Genomic DNA, 21,115 nt, shown 5'->3' on the forward strand with positions numbered 1-21,115 from the left:
GCAAACTTGAAGTTGTACTGAAGTATAAGGAAATCACAAGTCATAACCAGAACAGACTTTGCAAATGAAAAATTGGTTTTGCTGGTGGTGGTGTACTTGTAGAGGGGCTTATACCAGAGTTACCTGTATGTCTCTGAAGAGCAGAATTCTTTTGTGCACTCTTGGCTATGCTGGTACAGTTCTTCTTCTAGGAATAAACCAGAACCTACATTATGCATAATAAAAGGAGGAGTATGTTGTTCAGGGTTGGGTAGACCAAATAGAAAGTGTACCTTTGGAAAAAGGGACAGTATATGACCCATGCTTTCTTAAAAGGCAGTGTCATTTCAAACTCTGATGTGTATACTTTGTTGCGTTTCAGCTTTGAACTTTTTTTGTAGGCATCTTCTTGTAAGATAATTACATGGGAAAGCCTTAAATTCTTTTGGGTTATGATGACTCATTCACCGTGAATGTAATGACTAATATGACATTTCAGTTTATTTTAAAGAAAACAGAACAAATCCTGCACAAAGGCATTTATAGCTTTTCTTCTTTCTTCTGAGATTCAAATGTACAGTGTATGCACTGTTAATCTCAAAACCTCTCCTTAGTCTCTTTGATCTAACTGATTCTGCTGGAGAAATAAAAAAATCTTATCTAATAAGTAACTCCTCTAACTTTAAACTGTTTTCCTAGCTATATTAATAGGTGGCAGATGGACAAATCTGAGAAGGGAAAGTGCTTTGAGCCTCAAGTGCCTAATTGTCTCTTGTACCTTTTTAAAACTCTCATCCTTAACTGGTATGCTTGCTGGATTGAATGTCTGAATTGAAATACTTTGCATTTGAGTTGTCCAGGCTGGTAAGTGCAAAACTATTTTATATCACTTCATTTGTATCCCTACTCTTTTTGTCTCGATGGAGTATTGGTGCTGCCCCAGACCTGCTAAAAAATGATGGAGGGAGAAGAGAGGAAGAAAAAAAAAAAAAAAAAGTGTAAAGCGTTAAAACTGTGTTAGAGAGGACTGTGTGATGCCCTTTCTTTTGAACAGGAACTGAAATGCTAGTAGCCCACCTCTCAGGTAAATCCTCTGACTGTGTAACTGTTGTCCCACCTGCCTCTTCCCAGTGCTGGTAATATGTTAAAGTGTACAGTGGAGCCATATCAGTGAAGGAGAATGAGGATGTTTCACAACTGTATACTTGGGAGCAGATTGTGAGGGCTGGCATGCTTTTTTGCAAAGGGAAAAACTGTGAATTTCACTCCACCCTGTGCGGAGAAATGAATGTAGGGGTCTCAAACATTTTGTGTATGCCACAGCAACTGAGCATTGGGTGGAGTGACGGACTCTGCTGTTGTGTAAGTTGTGTGGGAACAAATCTTGGGAAAGGATGTCTGTTTGAATTCCAAACAATTCGGAAAAAGCTGAGATCAGTCCACTAGGTAAATTGAATTAATCTAGATGGTTAAATTGGAAATAGGAATGCTAACAATCGTGAATTAAGTCCACAATAGTAATAGCCTGCTTTAGGAAACCATATTTTTCATTTCTAATGTATTACTAAATCAATAAAGCCAGTATGTATCCAAAAAACACATAAAAACACACGTGAAGAGTATTTTAAATATGAAGACAAGTGCATGTGTTAAATTATGGCAGAAATGGATGTTGCAAATAGTAAAGGGTAATAATATTAACATGAAGGGCACAGCAATTATTAAACAGTAAGTTGATATTACTTCTTGCATTGTTTTCTCTTTGAACGAGAGAGATGGTGACTTAATACTTAAATTTTCTTTCAGAATCCTACCACAGGTAAGTTTTAGGCTCTGAAGGGGTATTTCTCCAGATTTTCAAGCAAGTATGTTGGAAGCTACTAGTAATGTTGGCTGAATTTTTAAAAATAACTTTTTCTTCCCTTCTCTCTGTATTGTAACTAAGCAGGCATGCTCTTAGTGATATCTGACTTAAGCACTTCATTTACTGTTTAAAATCCGTATAGTTCATCCCAGAAAATCAATTTTCCTGTAATTTGCCTGAGAACTCCACCAGTGTGTTGAGTAATACAGTATAGGTGTTTTGAGTGTTAAATTCATTATATTATGAGAAGGATCAAAATATGTGTAATGTCAAACTTCAGATTTACTTGCCATCTGGTGAGTGATAAGGTTTGATGACAGAGAATCTCAGGCTTGCTATCCTTTGACAGCTCTTTTTAGTGTTTGAGGAAAGTATTTATTGATACATTTTTCTGTGTAGATAGTATCTTTCTAATAAATTATCTTTTGTGATTATTTTTTTCAGAAGTTCATATACTACACAACATTTTAATATTCTAATAATCTCACATTTGACGTGCATTCAGAAGACTGAAATATGGACGTTAACAGGTTCAGATACTCAGTTCTCCTGAATATATACATATTCAAGGATGTGTACATATACATACTCAGGAATATAAGTGAGCACAGCAAGAAGCAAGGGTTGATAACCAAGGGCTTTTAAGGGGTGGAAGCTTAAGTTTCGTTACACATATTGCAGAATTTATAGGGAAGAAAGATTTCTTGATTTTGTGATGAGTTTCTGTGCAAAAATCAGATGTTCTGGTTGCGTGTGAAGTGACTGAAAAGTTTAATAGAAAAGAAACAAGGAAATACAAGTCAGATTTTCCAGACTGACAACATTTTCTTGTTTGTGGATAAAAATTAACTTTGTCAGTACAAACTTAAGCAATATTTTTATGTTTATTCTGGAGCAAGAGTTGTAGTCATAATGAAGAGTTTGAATCACTTTACATGTATACTTTCGCAGATACACAGTCCACTTGATGACTTTTATTTGTGAATGCTTTTCCATTTTGGTACTTGTAATATTAAGATAGCTTCACTACCCTTTAGGTGGTTTTGGTCCATTTTGTTCTGGCTTTTGGAGTTGTGACTGGACTGGAGTGTGGTTGCATGGGTCCTCTTGTGAATAAAATAAATTAGAAAAAACATGGGATGCAATCGTTGACAGTTAATGCACTTTCTTACATTGCTGTGATCCATTTCTCTATTAGCCTTTATCTAGGAATGGGAAGAGGAGCTTAGATACAAAGCAAAGAGCTTGTTTTAGGAAAGTTTTGCTAAAACATATGGCAATACAGAAAACACTTATGAAAGTTGAGGGCATAAGTTTTCAGGAATCATCTCCTGCCTAAGCTTTTTGCATGTAATTTATGTTTGTAGTAACTTCATTGTGAGGTGACCTGTGAAGTGAGTGATGTAGAGGGGTTATTTGGAGGCCTAGCCTACACTCTCTGCATTTGCTGCAGCTGTGCTAGTGCAAACCCTCACTGCAAAATGTGCAGCAGATCAAGATTGTGGTATGCCTGTTGCAGCATAAGGACCAAAAAGACAGTTCTTTCTGTAAGATTCTTGCTGTTGCAGCGTAAGACCAAAAGCATGAATGTTCTAACTGCTGTCAAGTGTGTGGTTTGGAGTTTTTTAAGCCATCTTGGCAAAAGAGAGTTTCTTAGTGAGGAGTTGGCAAAAGGATTAAAAGACAGTCTTATGAAGTGTTAATAAGCTGCTGCCAAGCTTGAAAAACAGCAAAGAAAGAATGAAAATGCTGACATGAAACTGAGTGATTTAAGGCTGTTGTCATAAGCCAACCAGAAATGGGAGTCATCCTGTTGGTAGCCAGGAAAGGTGTTCAGTGAGGTGGGGATAGGCTCTGAGGCTCTGGAAGTGTTGATGAAGCAGCCTGTGTTTAATGTGATAAAGCTGTCTGTGGAGAGACCTAGAGAGAAAAATGATGTCTTCCTCCAGCATTTTTTTTCCCTGAACAATAAAAATGAGGAAAGTCATGTTCCTTAAAAACAGCAAATGCGTTTTCCACTCTGGATTTGTGGAGCCCTTAGGAGATAATTTCAAGCAACATATAGCTGATTGCATTGTAGGCAGCTAACAAAAATGAAATGAAAGCATGATCCTGTGATCTGGCAAATCTCTGTCACTGGAGATTCTGGCAAAATAATTTCAGTGCTAATACTTAACTATTTCAATGCTTAGTAGAGAGTGCAACAAGGAAGAGAATATCTCAAACTCTTACAGCTTACTTTGAGTAACCTCTTAGGTGGGTTTGAAACAGAACATCTTTTCTTCTCTCCTTTGACTTGTCAAAACCAAAACGTAGTCTGGCCTTACCCCAGCCAAAAAAAGGGCACCAAAAAACTATGAAAAGCAATCTAGGAGATTTGAGTTCCCAGAAGGGACTTAACCACTGGACTGTTGTTTCTTGACTTTTTCTTCACTATTTTTGTTTCAGGCTACTTTATTTGACTTTGTTCCAATGGAGTTTCCAATTACAGAAAGAGTTCTCTAACAAAGAGTGTTCCCAGGGCTGCAGATGTTTCACTCATTACATAATACTGAGCATGGCTAACCTTTAAAGCTTGCAACTGGGGCAGTAAGTGCGTTTTATAAAGTACTTCCCTTGCTCTAAGAACGATTATTATTATTAAATTTTCTCTCTTGGACTATTTTCTTTACAGCCTCTGGAGTAGTTGCCATCTTCTGTTTGTGTACAACACTGATGAAACAAGATTGAACTGGTTTATTAAATGAGTGTAGCTGGATTGCTTGCTGATTATCATTCTTCCCTTCTCACATCTTTTCCATTTCTGTTTTCTGTCCTTGGCAATAGAACTTGATTTACTGATACCAAACTTGCCTTCATTGATTCCAGCTGCTTCTCCTCTAGACTCTGTAGGTCACTTCAGAATTTGTTTTTCCACCTCACATGTCTGTAACCACTCCGGTTTTTATACAGTTGGGCAACTTGAATTTACTGTATGACAGGAAAACTTGAACTGCTGAATATGGCATCGATCGTTTGGATAGTCTGAGTTATGGTTCTTCTTTTTTTTTTTTTTTTTTTCCCCTCTTTTCTTTTTTTCTCCACTTAGGGTTTTTCTGAGGGGTATTTTCATACTCCTGAACATACTGAATCACAGGGTCCGTTAACCTAGTGATATTTTCAGTCATTTATAATTCATAAATAGCTGTTCAAATTGTATTGCAAAACTTTGCTTTTGAAAGCTTTGTTATGTTTGATACAAGCATTTATATCATAGCATCATTGCCCCACTGTTTTGTAGTAGTGGTAACTGGTTTGGTGACAGTCAGAAGAAAATCAGACTAAAAGCATAGTTTTGCTTCCTAAGACAGAATCTTAAATCGTTAGTAGTTTGCTTTTATGTCTCACCTGAATAATTCCAATTTATTAAATATAAAGCTGAAAATTTGTGACTAGTTTCCTCCCTTCCTTTGATAAATCTTGCCCTGGCAATCCAAGGAATTGTATATAAGACAGGAAAACAGAGAAAATGCAAAGAAAATTCAGAGTAATGGAGAACAAGAATATATTTTAAGGGCAAAATTATTTTGAAATGTTTGTTTCTAAAACAGGTCTGAAAGACTTCTCAGTAACAAAATTGATGCTTAAGTGGGGAATTGTATATGCCTTACAGAGAATTATTGGTATGTAATTATCACTTATTACAATACTGGATTTGCAAAAGTCAGTTAATTTCCTCATTGTTTCTTTTTCATATGAAGTTCACTATTACTGTCATTTCAAAGCCACAGTTTGAAATTGAAAAGAAAAACTACGTTGGAAGAGAACTGTTTCCCATTATATGAATGGTTTGTTTGTTAGTGGCTCTCATGAAACTGTCAGTAACAAATCCCCGAAGAGAGATACCAAGTAATTGTCTTAGTCGAGTTTTAAAGAGTTATGGATGTCTTTACCCATTGTAGAAGTTACAGTTAAAAGTGTGAAAAAAGATATTTTCATTTCCCACCTGTAGTGTTTTAGCCTTTGGTCTTTGGGTTTTAAGTATGTCTGCTAATTTGATGTTAAGATTTTTTTTATTTAATGAATTTATAAAATACATTTTGTTTTTCAGCATTAACTGTAGAGCTGTGTTTGACATTTCAGGAGTTTGGAACAGAAATGATTTCATTCTCAAACATTCAGAGTTTGCAGAACTCTACTCTGAGAACTGTTGTTTGTACAGGTGGGGAAAAAAAAAAAAGGGCAACTGTTTCACTGAATTGTTTCTAGACTTGGTATCTTTGCTTCCATAGGAATTTCTTACCTGAGGTGATTTGATATATTTCTGCTCCTTTCCTATGGTAGTGCCCTGATGTATTTGGAAAGCTTTAGAAAACTTTCCCACCAAGCTGATTACATTCATTTTACGCCTGATTTTAGTGTTCAGATGCTGTTAGAAAACAGTCTGGTACACAAACAGCTAGTAGAGTCAACATTTTTTCTTTGAATATGTGCAAATTTGCAACAATTTAGCTATCTGACTCAAAAAGCCAGTTTAGATTATTTGCAGTCCCTGCCCTTGATACAACTTGTTTTCTGGATGAAGTTCAGTTAACTGTTAAAAGCCATCCTATAGGAATACATCATTAAAAATTGGCAAGTCTTTCCTTTTATCTTTCACCTTGTCTTTAAGTTCATTTTTCACAATGTTATAGCCCTCAATAAGATAATCAGTTTGTAGCTTGTAACCTATTTCAATTGCGCAATCATTACATTCTCAAATGTTTACTTGAAAACTGCTACAGAGGAATGGTGCTGTATTTGCATATGTGCATGTTCAGACCCAGTCAACAGTGACATCCAACCATTCTTGTTCCACAGCTGCTTGTGTTAAGACAGGTAGAAGGTGAGCATTGTGTGTCTGTGAAGTTTTTTTTTGCAACTCTAGTTTTTCTAATACTTGTGTGATTTAGTGAAGTGACTAACTCTTGTTTCATTTAATAATTTATGACAAGGTGATACGCATTCCAAAAAAGAAAGTCTTCAAATGCATATCTAGAAATTCTTTTTTCTTCTAACTGGCTGTCTGTGGCTAATAATCAGTGGACTACATCTTTTTTCTGTTTTAATCCTGTTCAGTGCTAATGGTATGCTTGAAGTCATGTTGCTTTACCTTGGCTTTTGTTGTGACATGTGTGTGGCATATATGTGCAAATAATCATGGTATATTCTTACACAGAATAAAATGTTCGTAGAATTCATATATAGACATGTCCATGTAACTTCCCTATATGTTGCGTGTTTGATAACCTCCTTGCTTCATCTGAACTCATTTAACATTGTTGAATAGTCTAGTTTATAATGTTCCATTCTGCAGTAATTTTAAATCATCTGTGATGCATATGCAGGGTCTTATTTCTGCTGTCCCACATGCACCAAACTGAAATGCATAAGCTGGAGTTGCACACTTATCTGAGTAGAAATAGACTTGCTTAAAAGTGATTGTGGTATGGACAAGCATACCAATGTGAGCAATAATAGTGAAGATATGCTGGAATGGACAAGCGATGAGAGTACAAGCTCTTTGGGAATGCTGTGTGTATACTCCAGTATGTTCTGGTTGTTAAATGGTAATATTGGTGACTGTCTTTGCATATGCTGCTTACATTTAAGCCTATGTGGGTATGTATGTGTGCTAGAGTCATATCCGTATTTTGTGTTTAAAAAAAACAGTCTAAAGTTTCTGTTGCCAAATACTGTCCATGATTACATTGCTAATTGCTTTCCAAAGTGACTTCAAGTATTAGCTTTGACGTCTTGGAACCTGGTTAAACAAAAACAAATTTTGAGGCAATTAGAACAAAAGCAATCATTCTGATTTATTGAATACAGTTAACATTGAGAACCACCTTCACTGTGTTCTTTCTGTTGCTTTGGAATACAACTAGGAAATAGTTTAAAAAACCCCCAAAACCTGAAGAAAGCACTGTTGTTGATGCATTTCCACTAATGCGAAGTTTTAAAAAATAGCATTCATAGTTTAGTACTAACCGTTATATTCAATAGTAGTTTCAGTCCTTTAGCATTTATATTTAGATTTGATTTTTTTTATAAACAGTCCTAGAGACAAAACTCTTTTTAAGTATCCAAATCCTCACTGTCAAACTTGCTACAGTCAGGCCTTCAGGTTCTACCTTCTGTCACAAGTGACTAAGCTTTATTTTTCTGATTTAAGATCACCTGTTTCTGCAAAAAATTGTCTGTTTTAATCAGTGTCATCAGTTTTTTCACAACTTTGTCATGCGTTTATCTTTACCACTGTTGCGAAATACTGCTTAGAGATATTTTTTACCAAGGCCTGTACTGACGGGATAAGGGACAACAGTTTTAAAATGAAGGAGCATAGGTTTAGATTGGACATTAGGAAGACATCTATTATGGTGAGGGTGATGAGGCACTGGAACAGATTACCCAGAGAAATTGTGGATGCCAGGTTGGACGGGGCTTTGAGCAACCTGATTTAGAGGAAGGTGTCCCTGCCCATGGCAGGAGAGTTGGAGCTAGATGATCTTTAAATGTGCCTTCCAACCCAAACAGGTCTGTGATTTTGATATTTGAAATGTGTGCAGAAAGAAGGGGGCCAAGCTGAAGGCTTGATACAACCTAGCTGTATCTCTTTGCTGTATATGACAGTGATTTAACTTCTTAAAACACGTCTTTGAAGGCATTTACAAATCTTGTTTTAATGTTTTTCCATTTTCAGTTTATACTGCTTTATCTCAAGAAATATGCTGTCTTGCTGGTTACTTATTTTAACTAATGTGTATGCATGTTACAAAAAATGCTTTTGATGTGAATCAGGAACATTTCCAAAGTCACTCATTAAAATAAGTTCTGCACTGGTTGCTGTGGTATAAAATTAAGATTTAACAAGCATCAATGAAGATTCTCTTACACAAAGGGGAAACAAATTGTTCTTCCCATCCCTTCACCAATAATGTTACTTAATCTCAGCACAAGGTAAAAGAATGGTCTGTATGAATATAGAATCAGATCTCTCCCTTCTCTATGGCAGCAAGAAAAGTTTCTTTCTGAATTTTCAGAAAGGTAAACAATTTTTGCCTACCCTTTCTCTCTTCCAATTAGTTCATTAGAATTAATGGAGAAGTTGCACGTATAAGGACTTGGTCACATAGCTTATTAAGCTGTGTATTGGGGAGTGAGATGCCTGTGGTAGTTCTTGTGTTGTTTATAAAATTTTTCCTAGCACAATGGTTGAAAAACATAGTAATGCTTCTCTCTTACTCAGAATGTAGGCAGTACGTATTCCAAGTGTAGCAAATGACCTCCTGACACACTGTCTTGTATCCATCCAGTAAATTCTTTGTCTTTTAAATTAGTTTAGCAAATCCAGTATCTTCCCTGATCTTTAGGCTAGTTTATTTTAGGAATAAATCTCAGAGCAGAATGCATTTACCTTTTTCTTCTAACTTCTTTACTTCCAATAGCGTGGTATAATTCACTTGCAAAACCAAGCGTTTGTGTAGAAGTCTTGAGTTGTGTTTAACATCCACCTTGCTTAAAAATCTTAACTGTGTAGTCTGTTTACAAACTAGGTGTTTCAAGCACAGTGCACAAAAAGTGCCAAAGTTATTCTTCAGTCTGGAATAAAACTTATTTCCTATGCAGTTGGGTTACAAAACCATTATCAGTTATGAGGAAAGTATCCCATCTTGTCTTCAGTCATCTGTGTGTGCTTGCAGTAGGCTTCCACATGGCAAGTACTTTGTAAGTAGTTGTTCCCACACATTGTAGTTTTTGGGCTATCAGTGTCTGAAAGAAGATGCAAGTGAGTTTAATAAATTGCAAAGTCATGTGTTGGCCATTAATCACTTGCAAAGATATGTTTATAATTTAAGTTCTTTGACCATCAATTCACCAATATTTTCAGTTAAATAGATTTCTGGATTTTGATTGTATTGAAAATAGGCTGAAAAAGTTCTTTACAGCTTTATTTTTATTTGTGATTTAAGGTCAAGAATATCTCAGTTCTTAGTCTTCGTGTGGATAGTGAAGGAAGTGGTCACTGATTATAAGAAAGAGTTGGTCTGTCTTATAAAATATTACAAAGCCATCTACTTTTTCAAGGGAGCACCATATAAGATAATACGGTTACTGTATTGCTACTTATTGCAGTGTCTGTTTCTTCAGTTGCAGGAAGATTGTGTTTTCTCTGTAAAACTGGCTGCTATCTTCCTGATGCTTGACTTTTACTGATCTGATTTAATTTCTTTCTAGTGGACACTTTCTTAGAGCAGAATTTTGAAACTAGTGAGATTTCTGTAAACAAAGTTCAAGTCTATTTCATAGACTTTTTCTATGTAAAAAATAAACTTGAGAAGAACTTTTGACATTCAACTTGTGTATAGTATATAGTGAGTTTTATCTGCAGGTAGTAGAGTGTTCAGAGATGAGGAAATAAGAGGCTTTTAAGACCAACTTGATTTTTCCAGGTTAAGTTATGCTAGTTGACCTCCTGAGCCTTATGCTGATTTTTTTTTTTTTTTTTTTTTTTTTGAGATCAGCACTCCAGTTAGGAGTGAACTGAAAAAACCTTTGATATCCACACACACTTAACATAAATTTATTTTATTCTTTGTGTGCATTGACATACCAGCATTTGTGCCACTTCTTTCCAGAAGTTGAAAGGACCAAGCAATTACTCAAGGATTTGCCTGCACATAGGCCTTACAAACAACTACCTCTGAACCCACTCTATGGGTGGTTATTCTTACTCTGGAGTGAGTTCGTACACACAGGTTTCCAAGAACAGATTCTCCTTAGTAGTGTCAGGTGTACTTATGGCATCTGTATGCAAATTATCAGATTGGCGTTTGTGACAAAACATTTCCTTTTGGTTGTTGCTTTATGCAGTTTTATAAAGCTTATGTTTCCTTTTGTCTTATGTCCACTTGCTAAAAACTGCATTTACATGTACCGTTTGTTTCTGGACTTATGCTGGCTTTACAGTCTAATTTTAGAGGATTATTTGACACTTAAGATATTTTTAGGATTAGGACAGACCTGTACTTAGAATTCTGGACTTCTGTCATTTTATCACGGCTTCAAAGGGAGATAGCATAAATTATGCCATGACTTTTTAGGAATGAAAGACTAATTAATGAAAAGCTCTTCTGTCTCTACTAGGATGAAAGTTCCTGGAAGGTACTTTCCTATGGAATGTTTTATTTTCTCCACTATTTTTTTGACCAGGTCTAAACTGTGCACTCGAGATTGCTTCACAAGTGCCCAAGTTTCTTTGGTTCAACAAGGCAGGCCCACGTGGTATTGAGACAGTGTTGTGTAGTGATAGCAGTTTGGTCCTGAAAATAAGATGGCTACAAAAGTTCTGTTGATAGGCCAAAAAGGGGACGGTGCTTGGAGTAACATGTTAGACTCTGCACTGCATGTTAGACTCTGCTCTGCACAACATTATTTGGCATAATAGTTATGCTAGTGTCCAAAGTGTGTTTAAAATGCTCTCTGAATTACTTGAAAACTTTTAACACTGTACATGCTGCCTGCCAGATCATCGTCCTAGTGTCATTTCCAAGAGACTTTCAAAAGGAGGTGACCTTGCATCTCAGAAATTATTTTCAGAACAGATTTTTCTTTAAATGAATACTATCTTCAAATAAAACACTGAAAGGCTGAAATCTTACTCTCTGACTTCCTAAAAAGATTTAAAAATTTGCATGTCATGCATGTTTTCTCATAGCAACTTTCTAACATTTCATAGTATTAGAAAATGAATGAAAATTTCTAGGTTATGAAGGTTTTTAGCATACTAATTTTGCTGGTATTCCTTTCTGCTGCATCTATGTCTTTACTTCAGGTGAGCAGACAAGCACTTTTCTGTAATTCCACACTTGAGAAATGAAGTACTGCTCACTGTACTTAGGTTATGAAGACTTCTAAGCAAATGTTACTTGATTACAAACAGCTGCTGCAGTGGCAAAGCAAATGATGTCAGAAATGAATTTAAATGGAGAAGTCTTGGGAAAATAGCTGTGGATGTAGCTGAAGCAGACTTCCACAAATGAGTATGTGTTAGAGAAGTCTCCTTTTTCTGTGTTTTGCAGGCAACGCAGAAGAAAACTTTTTTTTATATCTAAAGAATAGGAGTCCTCAGCTGTGGCAATCTCTGTGAATGAAGACTGAGAACTTTAAATTAGTGATCTCCATTTTGGAATTGAAAAGCTTGTAATTATGTGATAAAAGCAACATAGTGATGAAATAAAATACAAATAAAATACTTACATTGTCATCTTTACTTCATTGTTGCCGCTTATAACTTGTTCTCACAAATTTTTGTATCTTTGCAAGAACAACTCTTTGTTGTGGTTCAGGTAACTGTAAATAAGAGAAAATTGCAGTCTAGCTATCTTGAAAGAAAACTCACTGGTGTTTTAGACATCAGTCAATAAACTGAAGCAATTTCTAATAATATAGTATTTTTTTCATAACTGTTCAAAACTCATAAAAATGATCTTTAGAATGGAAACCTTTTTCCTAAGGCAATTTCACTATGAAATCTCTCCTTAAGAAAGTGCTATGGCCTATATGAAGCTAATAGTTGAGTTACTATATCTTTTATAGAACATTATGGAAGAAATGTAAAATCACATTGTTCTGAGAAAGGGTTTTTGAGAAGTAAACCTTAAATGAACTTGGGGAGAGGAGAACACTGCCATATTTCTGATGTTTAGCAGTGAAAAGATTTTTTTTTTTTTTCTCATACGTATTTTTGCTAAATATGGCTCTCTTGACTTAGACTAGTCGTACTGAGTGCCTTTAAGTGTTGTCTGTGCAGGCTGGTTTTGGTTTTCTTCTACAAAACTAATTACTTTCAGTGGGAATTCCTTTTAGAAAAGCTTGGGGATTTTAAAACTACATCTCTTATTCTGAAGACTGTTTTTTCTTAAAAAATAATTATGCCGCTAAACTGCTCATAGCTAATTTTCCTAGGGTGGCCTATGAAGGAATTAATTGGAAAACTGACTTCTCTTAAATAATTTCTCCATAGCCCCTCTGGATCCAGATGGACTTGGAGATCTGTAATTCCTCAAACAGTATTGCTCATGTTCTTTAAACAGAATTCCCAATTTTTGTTTTCAATTTATTTGACTTAAAACTGAAGTATCTTTGTAGACTTTAAAAAAAAATCTTTCATGGGACTTATATGTTGGCTTTTTTTCAACAGATCCTGCATTTTCATCATCCAACACCAAGGTAATGGTTTTTATTTTTAGAATTTTTTTGTATTTGGGTTTTTTCCCAAAAGGGAATGGGGTGTTACAATAAAAATCCCAATATTTTCTAAATGCTAAGTTTTCCTATTAGTCTTGTGATGTACAGAAACTACTCATAGAAAACAGAGAGGACAGTATCTCTTGAAATTATCGTGGGGAAAGTTGCTGTGATAAAACTTATGATAGAAGGTCTCTTAGAAGAGCTATTGTTTTAAAGAAGATAACCATGACTTAATTAAGACCTATTACTTCAAGACCTCTTTTTGAGAGATTCTGTTGCTTTAAATCTTTCTGAAATTGGAGAATACTTGAAGAGCTGAGTTGTAGTGCTTACTTGAAACCTTACTTCTCTTATTCTTGTGGAAAAAGAAGGGAACTGTTTTGAGAGACTCGGAACATTTTGAAAAACTTGCTAAATGTTGGCTGACATGGGGCTTGTGTGCCAGGTTTCTCAGCTGAATTGTCTGGTGACTCTGACTTTTGCCTGCCACATATTACACAGAGTTTCTGTGAAGTAAAACAGCCATGGCTAAGAGAGAAATATAAAATCATAGATGTAAGTGTAGGCTCCCAAGTAACCAGTTGCTACAGTTTTACTGATCCCACTGGTAAAAAATTTGGGAATTAATGATCTTCATTTGTGTTCTAACCTTCCAAATCTTAGTATTTAATTTTTTAGGTCCTTTTAAATTTTTCTCCTTCTGTTTACCCAGGAAAGCTGAATTTTGGCTTTAAAAAACATTTGGGGATAACATTAGTGCGATTGCAGGAACCACAGCTGTGATTAAAAATACAAACTGAGATTTTTGACATTGTATTCCGTTATTGTTACTGTTTTATTTCCTGCTCAGTGTGCTAAAAGTAAATGTGGGTGACGATTTTAATACTGTGTTGAGTGACCATGATATTGAACTGTGTGAACATGTAGCAGGTAATAAAAGACTGGATCATTTAACAAAGATTTTGGGTTTTTTTAAAAAAAATGATGCTGTATTGGGTTTGAGTGGCAAGGTTTTGGTAGTGGGGGGCTAAAGGGGTGGCTTCTGTGAGAAGCTGCTAGAAGCTTCTGATAGAGCCAGTGCCAGCCAGCTCCAAGTCAGACCCACTGCTGGCCAAAGCTGAGCCAATCAGCAATGATGGTAGCACCTCTGTGATAACATTATTAAGAAAGGGGAAGAAAAATGGGGAGAGCAATTGCAACCAGAGAGAAGAGTGAGAATATGTGAGAGAACTAACCCTGCAGGCACCAAGGTCAGTGAAGGAGGAGGGGGAGGAGGTGTTCCAGGTGCCAGAGCAGAGATGCCCCAGCAGCCCATGGGAGGTTGATGGTGGAGCAGATAGCCACCTGCAACCTGTGAAGGATCCAACACTAGAGCAAGTGGACTTGCCCGAGGGAGGCTGTGACCCTGTGGAGAGCCCATGCTGGAGCAGGCTCCTGCAGGACCTGTGGACCCATGGAGAGAGGAGCCCATGCTGGAGCAGGTTTGCTGGCAGGACTTGTGACCCCATGAGGGACCCACACTGGAGCAGTCTGTGCCTGAAGGACTGCACTCCGTGAAAAGGACCCACACTGGAGCAGTTCATGAAGAACTGCAGCCTGTGGGAAGGACTCACATTGGAGAAGTTTGTGGAGGACTGTCTCTGTGGGAGGGACCCCATGCTGGAGCAGGGAAAGAGTGTGTGGAGGGAAGGAGCAGCAGAGACAATGGGTGATGAACTGACTGCAACCCCCATTCCTCGTCCCCATGCACCACTGTGGGGGAGGAGGTAGAGAAGTCAGGAGTGAAGTTGAGCCTGGAAAGAAGGGAGGGGTAGGGGAAAGGTGGTTTTAGGATTTGTTTTATTTCTTATTACCCTATTCTGATTTGATTGGCAATAAATTGTTACTTTTCCCAAGCTGTGTGTGTTTTGCCCATGACAGTAATTGGTGAATGATCTCTGTCCTTATCTCCACCCACAAGCCTTTTGTTGTATTCTCTCTCACCTGTCCAGTTGAGGAGGGAGACTGATAGAATGGCTTTGGTGGGTACCTGGCATCAGCCAAGGTCAACACACCACGGATGCCAACCATTTTGCTATTTTTAGCAGCTTGTTCCAATAATTTGGTTTCACGTATGTCAAGTGCAAACAGTGCTTTACAAAACATTCTGGTTCAGGACTTCCCTTTCTTTTAAGGGGAGCAGGGAGGGTTTTTTTGTTTATTTATTTATTTTTATAATTCTGTGAAAAAATCCAAGCATCTAAGAGGCAAACTGAAACATCTTAGACTTCACAGTCCAATGCAAGTCAGTGCTGCCACTGAAAGGGTCATACTGCAGCTGCTTTTGTGCTGACACAGTGAGTGCTCTGGTTGAACACTAAACAATCTTTGCCAGGTTAACATGCAGCCAGAGCAATTCCTTTTTCCAGTTCGTTACATGATTGCGCAGATGTAGTTCTGGACAAAAGTGAAGGTGGGAATGAGCAGTGGCAGCGTGAGGAGGCACCTTTTAATGAAAGTACCAATTTATATGAGATTAAGTTGAAGCCATTACCCCTGCATTTCACACTGACTTGCTTACCTGTGAAGGCTTTATCACTAATCTCATGTTGTTTATGGCAGTAGAAAGGGTAAACTGCTGCAAGTTCTGTAATTGAAAGTGATTCAGAAGCTTCACAAACAGCTATGGCTTTGGAGTAATTTTCTTGTTCGTCAGGAGACGTAGGCACTGAACACCTGACAAATTGGATAAACCTTTTATTGTTCCTGTTGATACAGCCATATATTTTAGGCCTGAAAACTCAGTCATGTGAATAGCTGTCCTATGGCTTTCCCTTTTTCAGGGGAGTCAAAAACTTCAGTGTCTCTTCCCAGGATCTCTGTTTATGGATTGCCCTACAAAAGCTGTTAGCCATTGTTTAGAGAACACTGAAGTGATGCTGTGAAAGCATTGTGGAAAAATATTGAAGAAGAGTCTTTTAAAGGGTGTAGGTATTCATCTTTCAGGTTTGAAAGGATTTGAAAAGTTGTCATTTCAGTGTTAGAAAATAAAAAATGGAGTTAGTTGGAGCATAGAGGTACTACATGTTTACATGAAAGTTACTTCCCTTTCCCTCCTTACTTTACTCTCATGCTACAGTATCTTGCAATATAGTGGTTGCCACCTAAGTTGTATAATCTTATGCTAAGATTTCTTAGTAAGCGTGCAGGATGAGTAACTGATTTTTTTCCTTCAGCTGAGTGCTCAGAACACTTTTGATAACAAGTTTTAGAAGTCTTGTAAATTGTGAGGATGGAAAAGACCTTTTCATTATGATTTCAGTAAGAAAGAGCAGAGTAAGAACAGGAGGAGAAACTGGGTTGAAGGGAACAGGATTATACTGTCTCTGCCAAAACACCTTTCTCTTAGCACAGGCCAGTGTTTCTGCAGTTATCAGACTAGGGAATTCTAAATACAAGAAACTTTTCAATTTTGTTGCACTTATTATTTGGTAATACTCATGGACCACCGTGGTCCTTGGTAGGTGGGACCTTGGCAGCTGTGACAGTCTTGTTTTTAAAGATAGGAACCAGACTTTCATTCTTGGTTAGCTTTCTAGATGGGATCCACGGAAATCTCGTGATGGAAACATGGGGATCTAAAAGGCTGTCCCTAACTCCCTGAAGGGGTATAATAGTATTCAAGTTTATTGTTTAGCAACTACTTTTTAAATATTTCTCACTGAACTTTTAGAAGGAGATATTTCATGAGATCAGGTACTTGAAATTGTACTTGTGGTTTTTGAGCGTAGTCTGTCAGCTAGTTTTGCTCTTAATAGAAACTTGCATTTCGGTGCTTTAAAATCATATGCTTAGTGAACATTGCTGGCATTGGGAGAACAACTCTTTCCAGGTCTGGAATGTGCAGCTGAGCAGTGATGTGTACTGCCTGATCAGCTGATGAAATGTGGGTTTGGATGTGTGATTTTTGTAAATGACTTCCAAATGTTACAGCTGGATGTCTCAAGACTACATTGTTAGGTCTAGATTATGAAACAAAATGTATGAAACATGCAAAAGATAAACCAGTGAACCTATAGTTGGAATTGTTCTCTCTCTCAAAGAAAGAAAAGAGCAGTATGATTCTGTAGTCAAATTACTCACTAAGTAATGGCAGGAAAATAGATATGCTTTTACTTAGGGGTACCTGCATTAATTTACAGCCCTCAAGGACCTTGCATGGTCTGATAGCTAATGCAAAGCAATTTTCTGTGTAGCTGCCATGTTAGGAGCTTTGAGTTCTTTACCTCACTTAAACTTCCTTGTGCTAAGACATGACTGTTATGGTACTAGCCAGTTATTAACCATACTACCTTCCTGAGCAGCAGAAATCAGAGTTTGTTTTAGAGTTTCCCTAGAATTTTCATGAAATCTCTAGGAATCTTTTTATTTGCAAAAAATTATTTAAAGTTTTTAAATTGTCATACTTGTTTAGGGAAGGGGTTTAGCTTGAAAGCAGAGTGTTTGATTTATCTCTCTTTATTTTTCCCAGGAATTACTGACATAACCATGATAGAAGACAAAGGTCCACGAGTGGCTGACTATTTTGTAGTGGCGGGGCTCACTGATACAGATACTGCAACCCTTCTGGACCAAGAAATAAGCCGACATGAAACAAAGTCAACTGGTCCAAAGGCTCCAATTACTGACATTGCTGTGATAATTAAATCAGCTGGTGAAACTGTGCCAGAGGGATACACCTGTGTTGAAGCCACCCCTACAGCCCTTCAAGCCAACTTAAACTATGGAAGTCTAAAGAGTCCTGAACTTTTTCTTTGCTACAAGAGAGGCCGGGACAAACCACCCCTTACTGACATCGGGTGAGATTTCTGTAACAATTCAGTTCCTCCTTCAGTAATGATCAAATCTTACTCTTCACAGATGATGGTGAAAACAGATGTGACAAAATGTTTCAGAATATACTGTCTTTGAATCTGTATTGCTTATTGTATCTGTGTAGTATTTTCTTTCTGAAATAAGTTGAAAAAAGTGTCAGTCTTTACTAAGCTTGCCTTTTTAAAATGGATGGTGGTGTTTAAACTTATAAAGATGAGAGAGAGCGAATCAAACATGAGAAACAAAGTTCTGTGCTGCAGTTTTATGAAAGGTGAGAGAGTAGTACAAAATTAATTTATCAAAATGGTATAGTGCAAATCCAGAAATATAACATGCTTAATCTGAAAGTCATGACTTCAGAAGACAAAAATTATCACTTTGTGGAATTCACTTTAATGCTTAAGGTAGAAGATACCACTTAAAAATGGTAGGACACTGAAACAAAGATCTTAAAATTACCCACCTACCTAGAATCTTGTAGCCTACCTTACTGTCAGATCAGAGTATTTATGCTGTTGCTTACAGGTTCTGACACAATTGGCTGAAAAAACTAGATTATGTAGTCTCTTGGTAACACTAATCATGCTTGATTTCAAAAACCACACTTCTGATGTTTGAGGGGTAAGTTCGTAAAGAGTTACTAGTACTGTGTTTGAAAACCTTAGATATAGCCAGTGCTTTAAGTTCAATGCTTAATAAATGCAGAGGGCAACCTGGCAGGGAAGGTCTGAATTAATTTTATTACTTACAGAATACTGAGTTTAATGTAAGTGTTCAGGACCAAGATCACAAAATCCCCCAAGATCTCGAGGTGGTGAATATTATAGTCTGTGCTACTAACATATTGAGGTAGTGCTTAATCCGTAATAACTCATACAGCACTTCAGTATTGTCTAAATTCCTCTGTATAGCACTTCTACTCTGGTTTGGATAAGAACATTGAAAAATTACTGGGAATGTAATGAGAGAGAGAAAATGGAGTGGGGGCGGGGGGGGGGGGGGGGGGGAAGTGTTACAACCATGGCCAAATAAGGAATATGTGTGTGTTTTCCTTATTTATTAAATAAAGAGTAAAGTAAAAAAACCCCACATTTATATGTAAGCTATAATAAGTTTAGTTAATTTCATTTATAAGTTTAATCACATCAGACACAATGTATGCATACTTTGCTTTTACCTGCAGTTTGAGTGCCAGCTGACAAGTAGAGTCCAGTCAGGAAGAAACTGATAGTGAAATTTTGGTAAGGAAATCAGTTACATGGCAGGATCTCTGCTCTAAGGATTATAGTTCAAGTTGCATAATTAATCTGATACATTCTAATTCCAGTTCACCTCAATCATCTAATAGTCTTAAGTGAAACTGTGATTTTAAAAGTCTTTTCCCATGTGTGTGACTGACACTGCAAGATGAGATAACTGTTGCAATAGTATTTGACTCTGTAGAATTGCTGTATGAAGTTATTCCTTTAATGCTATGTCAAACTTCAGTAAGTTAGCAGAAGGAAGAATTCCTAGAGGGAGTGATTCCTCAAAGGGATACCTAAATGGTCAGTCTTCAACATGTGTCTTTATGGAAGAGACTGCAAGCACATGTTTATTTTTATGTCTCCTACAACTTTAGGAACTTGAATGCTTGGGTAGATTTCATAGGGAATACCTGATAAGCAAAATAGGCAAATAGTTGACTGGCTAAGGGCTTCAGTAACAGAGACACTTTTAAAAACCATTGGTGGAAAACTGTGGTATTTGGCAAATAGTATTTATTCTATATTTTGTTTTACACAGATTTAGTTAGCGTGTCACACCTAACAAATCATGGCAGGCTTTTCTGTCTGAGCAATGATGCATATGAATGTTTTCCCCCTGCTGTTCCTGCTGTTTTGCAACTACGTGCAAGGGATGGTTAGAACGAGTGTCTCTTTTTTTTTTTTTTTTTTGGTGCGTGTGTGTGAATTTTAATGTGTTCAACTGAAAGTGGAGCTTGGACAAGAGATGTGTGTGCAGTCTGAAGGCTAATTTATGCTGTTCTCAACTCTCAATTAAAGAACCAAGTGTGAAAGAACATTTAATCTTTAAACCTTAAATATCTGTTAAGTAAGTTGACATGCTGAGTGGACTTAATAGGTAGAGTATATCCCTTGAAAGGGTTAAATCCATAGTCTTGTGTCAAGGTTGTTAATATGTGTGTGAAGTTGAGTTATCTTGTAGTCTGAACATTCAGATGATTCTTCATAAATGTGTCTGTTTCTTCCAGGGCTACTTTTAGGGAAAATTAAACAAATGCAGTTTTGGGTAAGCGGTAGGTAAGGGTACACTCTATAGATTCTCTGCCATTGTCTTTGTGTTCCGTATTTCTGTGTTCTCCATCCTCTTTCTTTCCTATTCTTCCACTGGTTCTTAAATTGAGGTGTCTGTAAGCTGCTACAGTGACTTCCTGCTCCAGGTGCTCACATATGTATAGTTAGGCCATGTGACGTGCTTCTGGATGTTGCATTTGTTGTGGTTGTTTTTAGTTGGAAGAATAAAGGTTTGATCCTAGGACAAGAGATCTTTAAGGTCATTTTCCTACATATAGCTGTAAAATTTAGTATCTTAAGCTTATATGTCCATAAATAATTCAGCTACTAGTCATTGTGTTGCTTTACTAACCAATATTTTTGCTGATGTTCCAGAAATAGGTAAGAAGTGAGATTGGAGATTTGTTTTGGTTGAAGTGCAGTGAGACTTTGAAACAAGATCTCACCTCTCTTTGTTTTACACTTGAGTTAGGAATATGGGAGAGCTCTAGTGCTTGTTTCTTAAAGAAAAAAACCTGACAGAAAAATGCTTTTTAAGTGTAAGTGGTTTTGCAGTTTGTAACACTTCCTGTAGAAATGACCAAGGAAAGAATATCAGACATCTTGACTGAAGCTGAGGTTCTTGTATTACTTGAGTAATGCAAAAGTTAGGTAATTTTCATTGTGTTAAGTAAAGAAATACTGAGCTTTTTTTTTCTTAACTAATATGGGAAACTGTAGTTTGGTTAGTGGTTCTGTGCTAAGGACCCATCTCATTCTGCATACCTGGTTTCTTAAAATATCTTCAGGAGTATCAACTGAACAAATGTTTTTCTTTACTAGAGATGTATTTGAAAAATTAAAATGAACT

General features: G+C 36.8%; 1 protein-coding gene across 10 annotated transcripts in view; it reads left to right on the plus strand.

The window, feature by feature from the left end:
* DENND4C (DENN domain containing 4C) overlaps nt 1-21,115 on the plus strand; it is a 72,064-nt gene that overhangs the window by 6,315 nt on the left and 44,634 nt on the right. For 6 of the 10 annotated variants that reach the window (XM_074855019.1, XM_074855026.1, XM_074855021.1 and 3 more), the window contains 2 exons: nt 13,065-13,093; nt 17,625-17,952. In XM_074855019.1, the coding sequence (XP_074711120.1) occupies nt 17,642-17,952 (311 nt within the window). In that variant the 5' untranslated portion in view covers nt 13,065-13,093; nt 17,625-17,641. Of the gene's footprint in view, nt 1-4,338; nt 4,433-13,064; nt 13,094-17,624; nt 17,953-21,115 lie in introns of those variants that run through there. The other 4 variants (XM_074855018.1, XM_074855020.1, XM_074855023.1 and 1 more) reach the window with 2 other exon arrangements.

The sequence above is a fragment of the Strix uralensis genome, chromosome Z, assembly GCF_047716275.1.
Source record: "Strix uralensis isolate ZFMK-TIS-50842 chromosome Z, bStrUra1, whole genome shotgun sequence".
NCBI lineage: Eukaryota > Metazoa > Chordata > Aves > Strigiformes > Strigidae > Strix > Strix uralensis.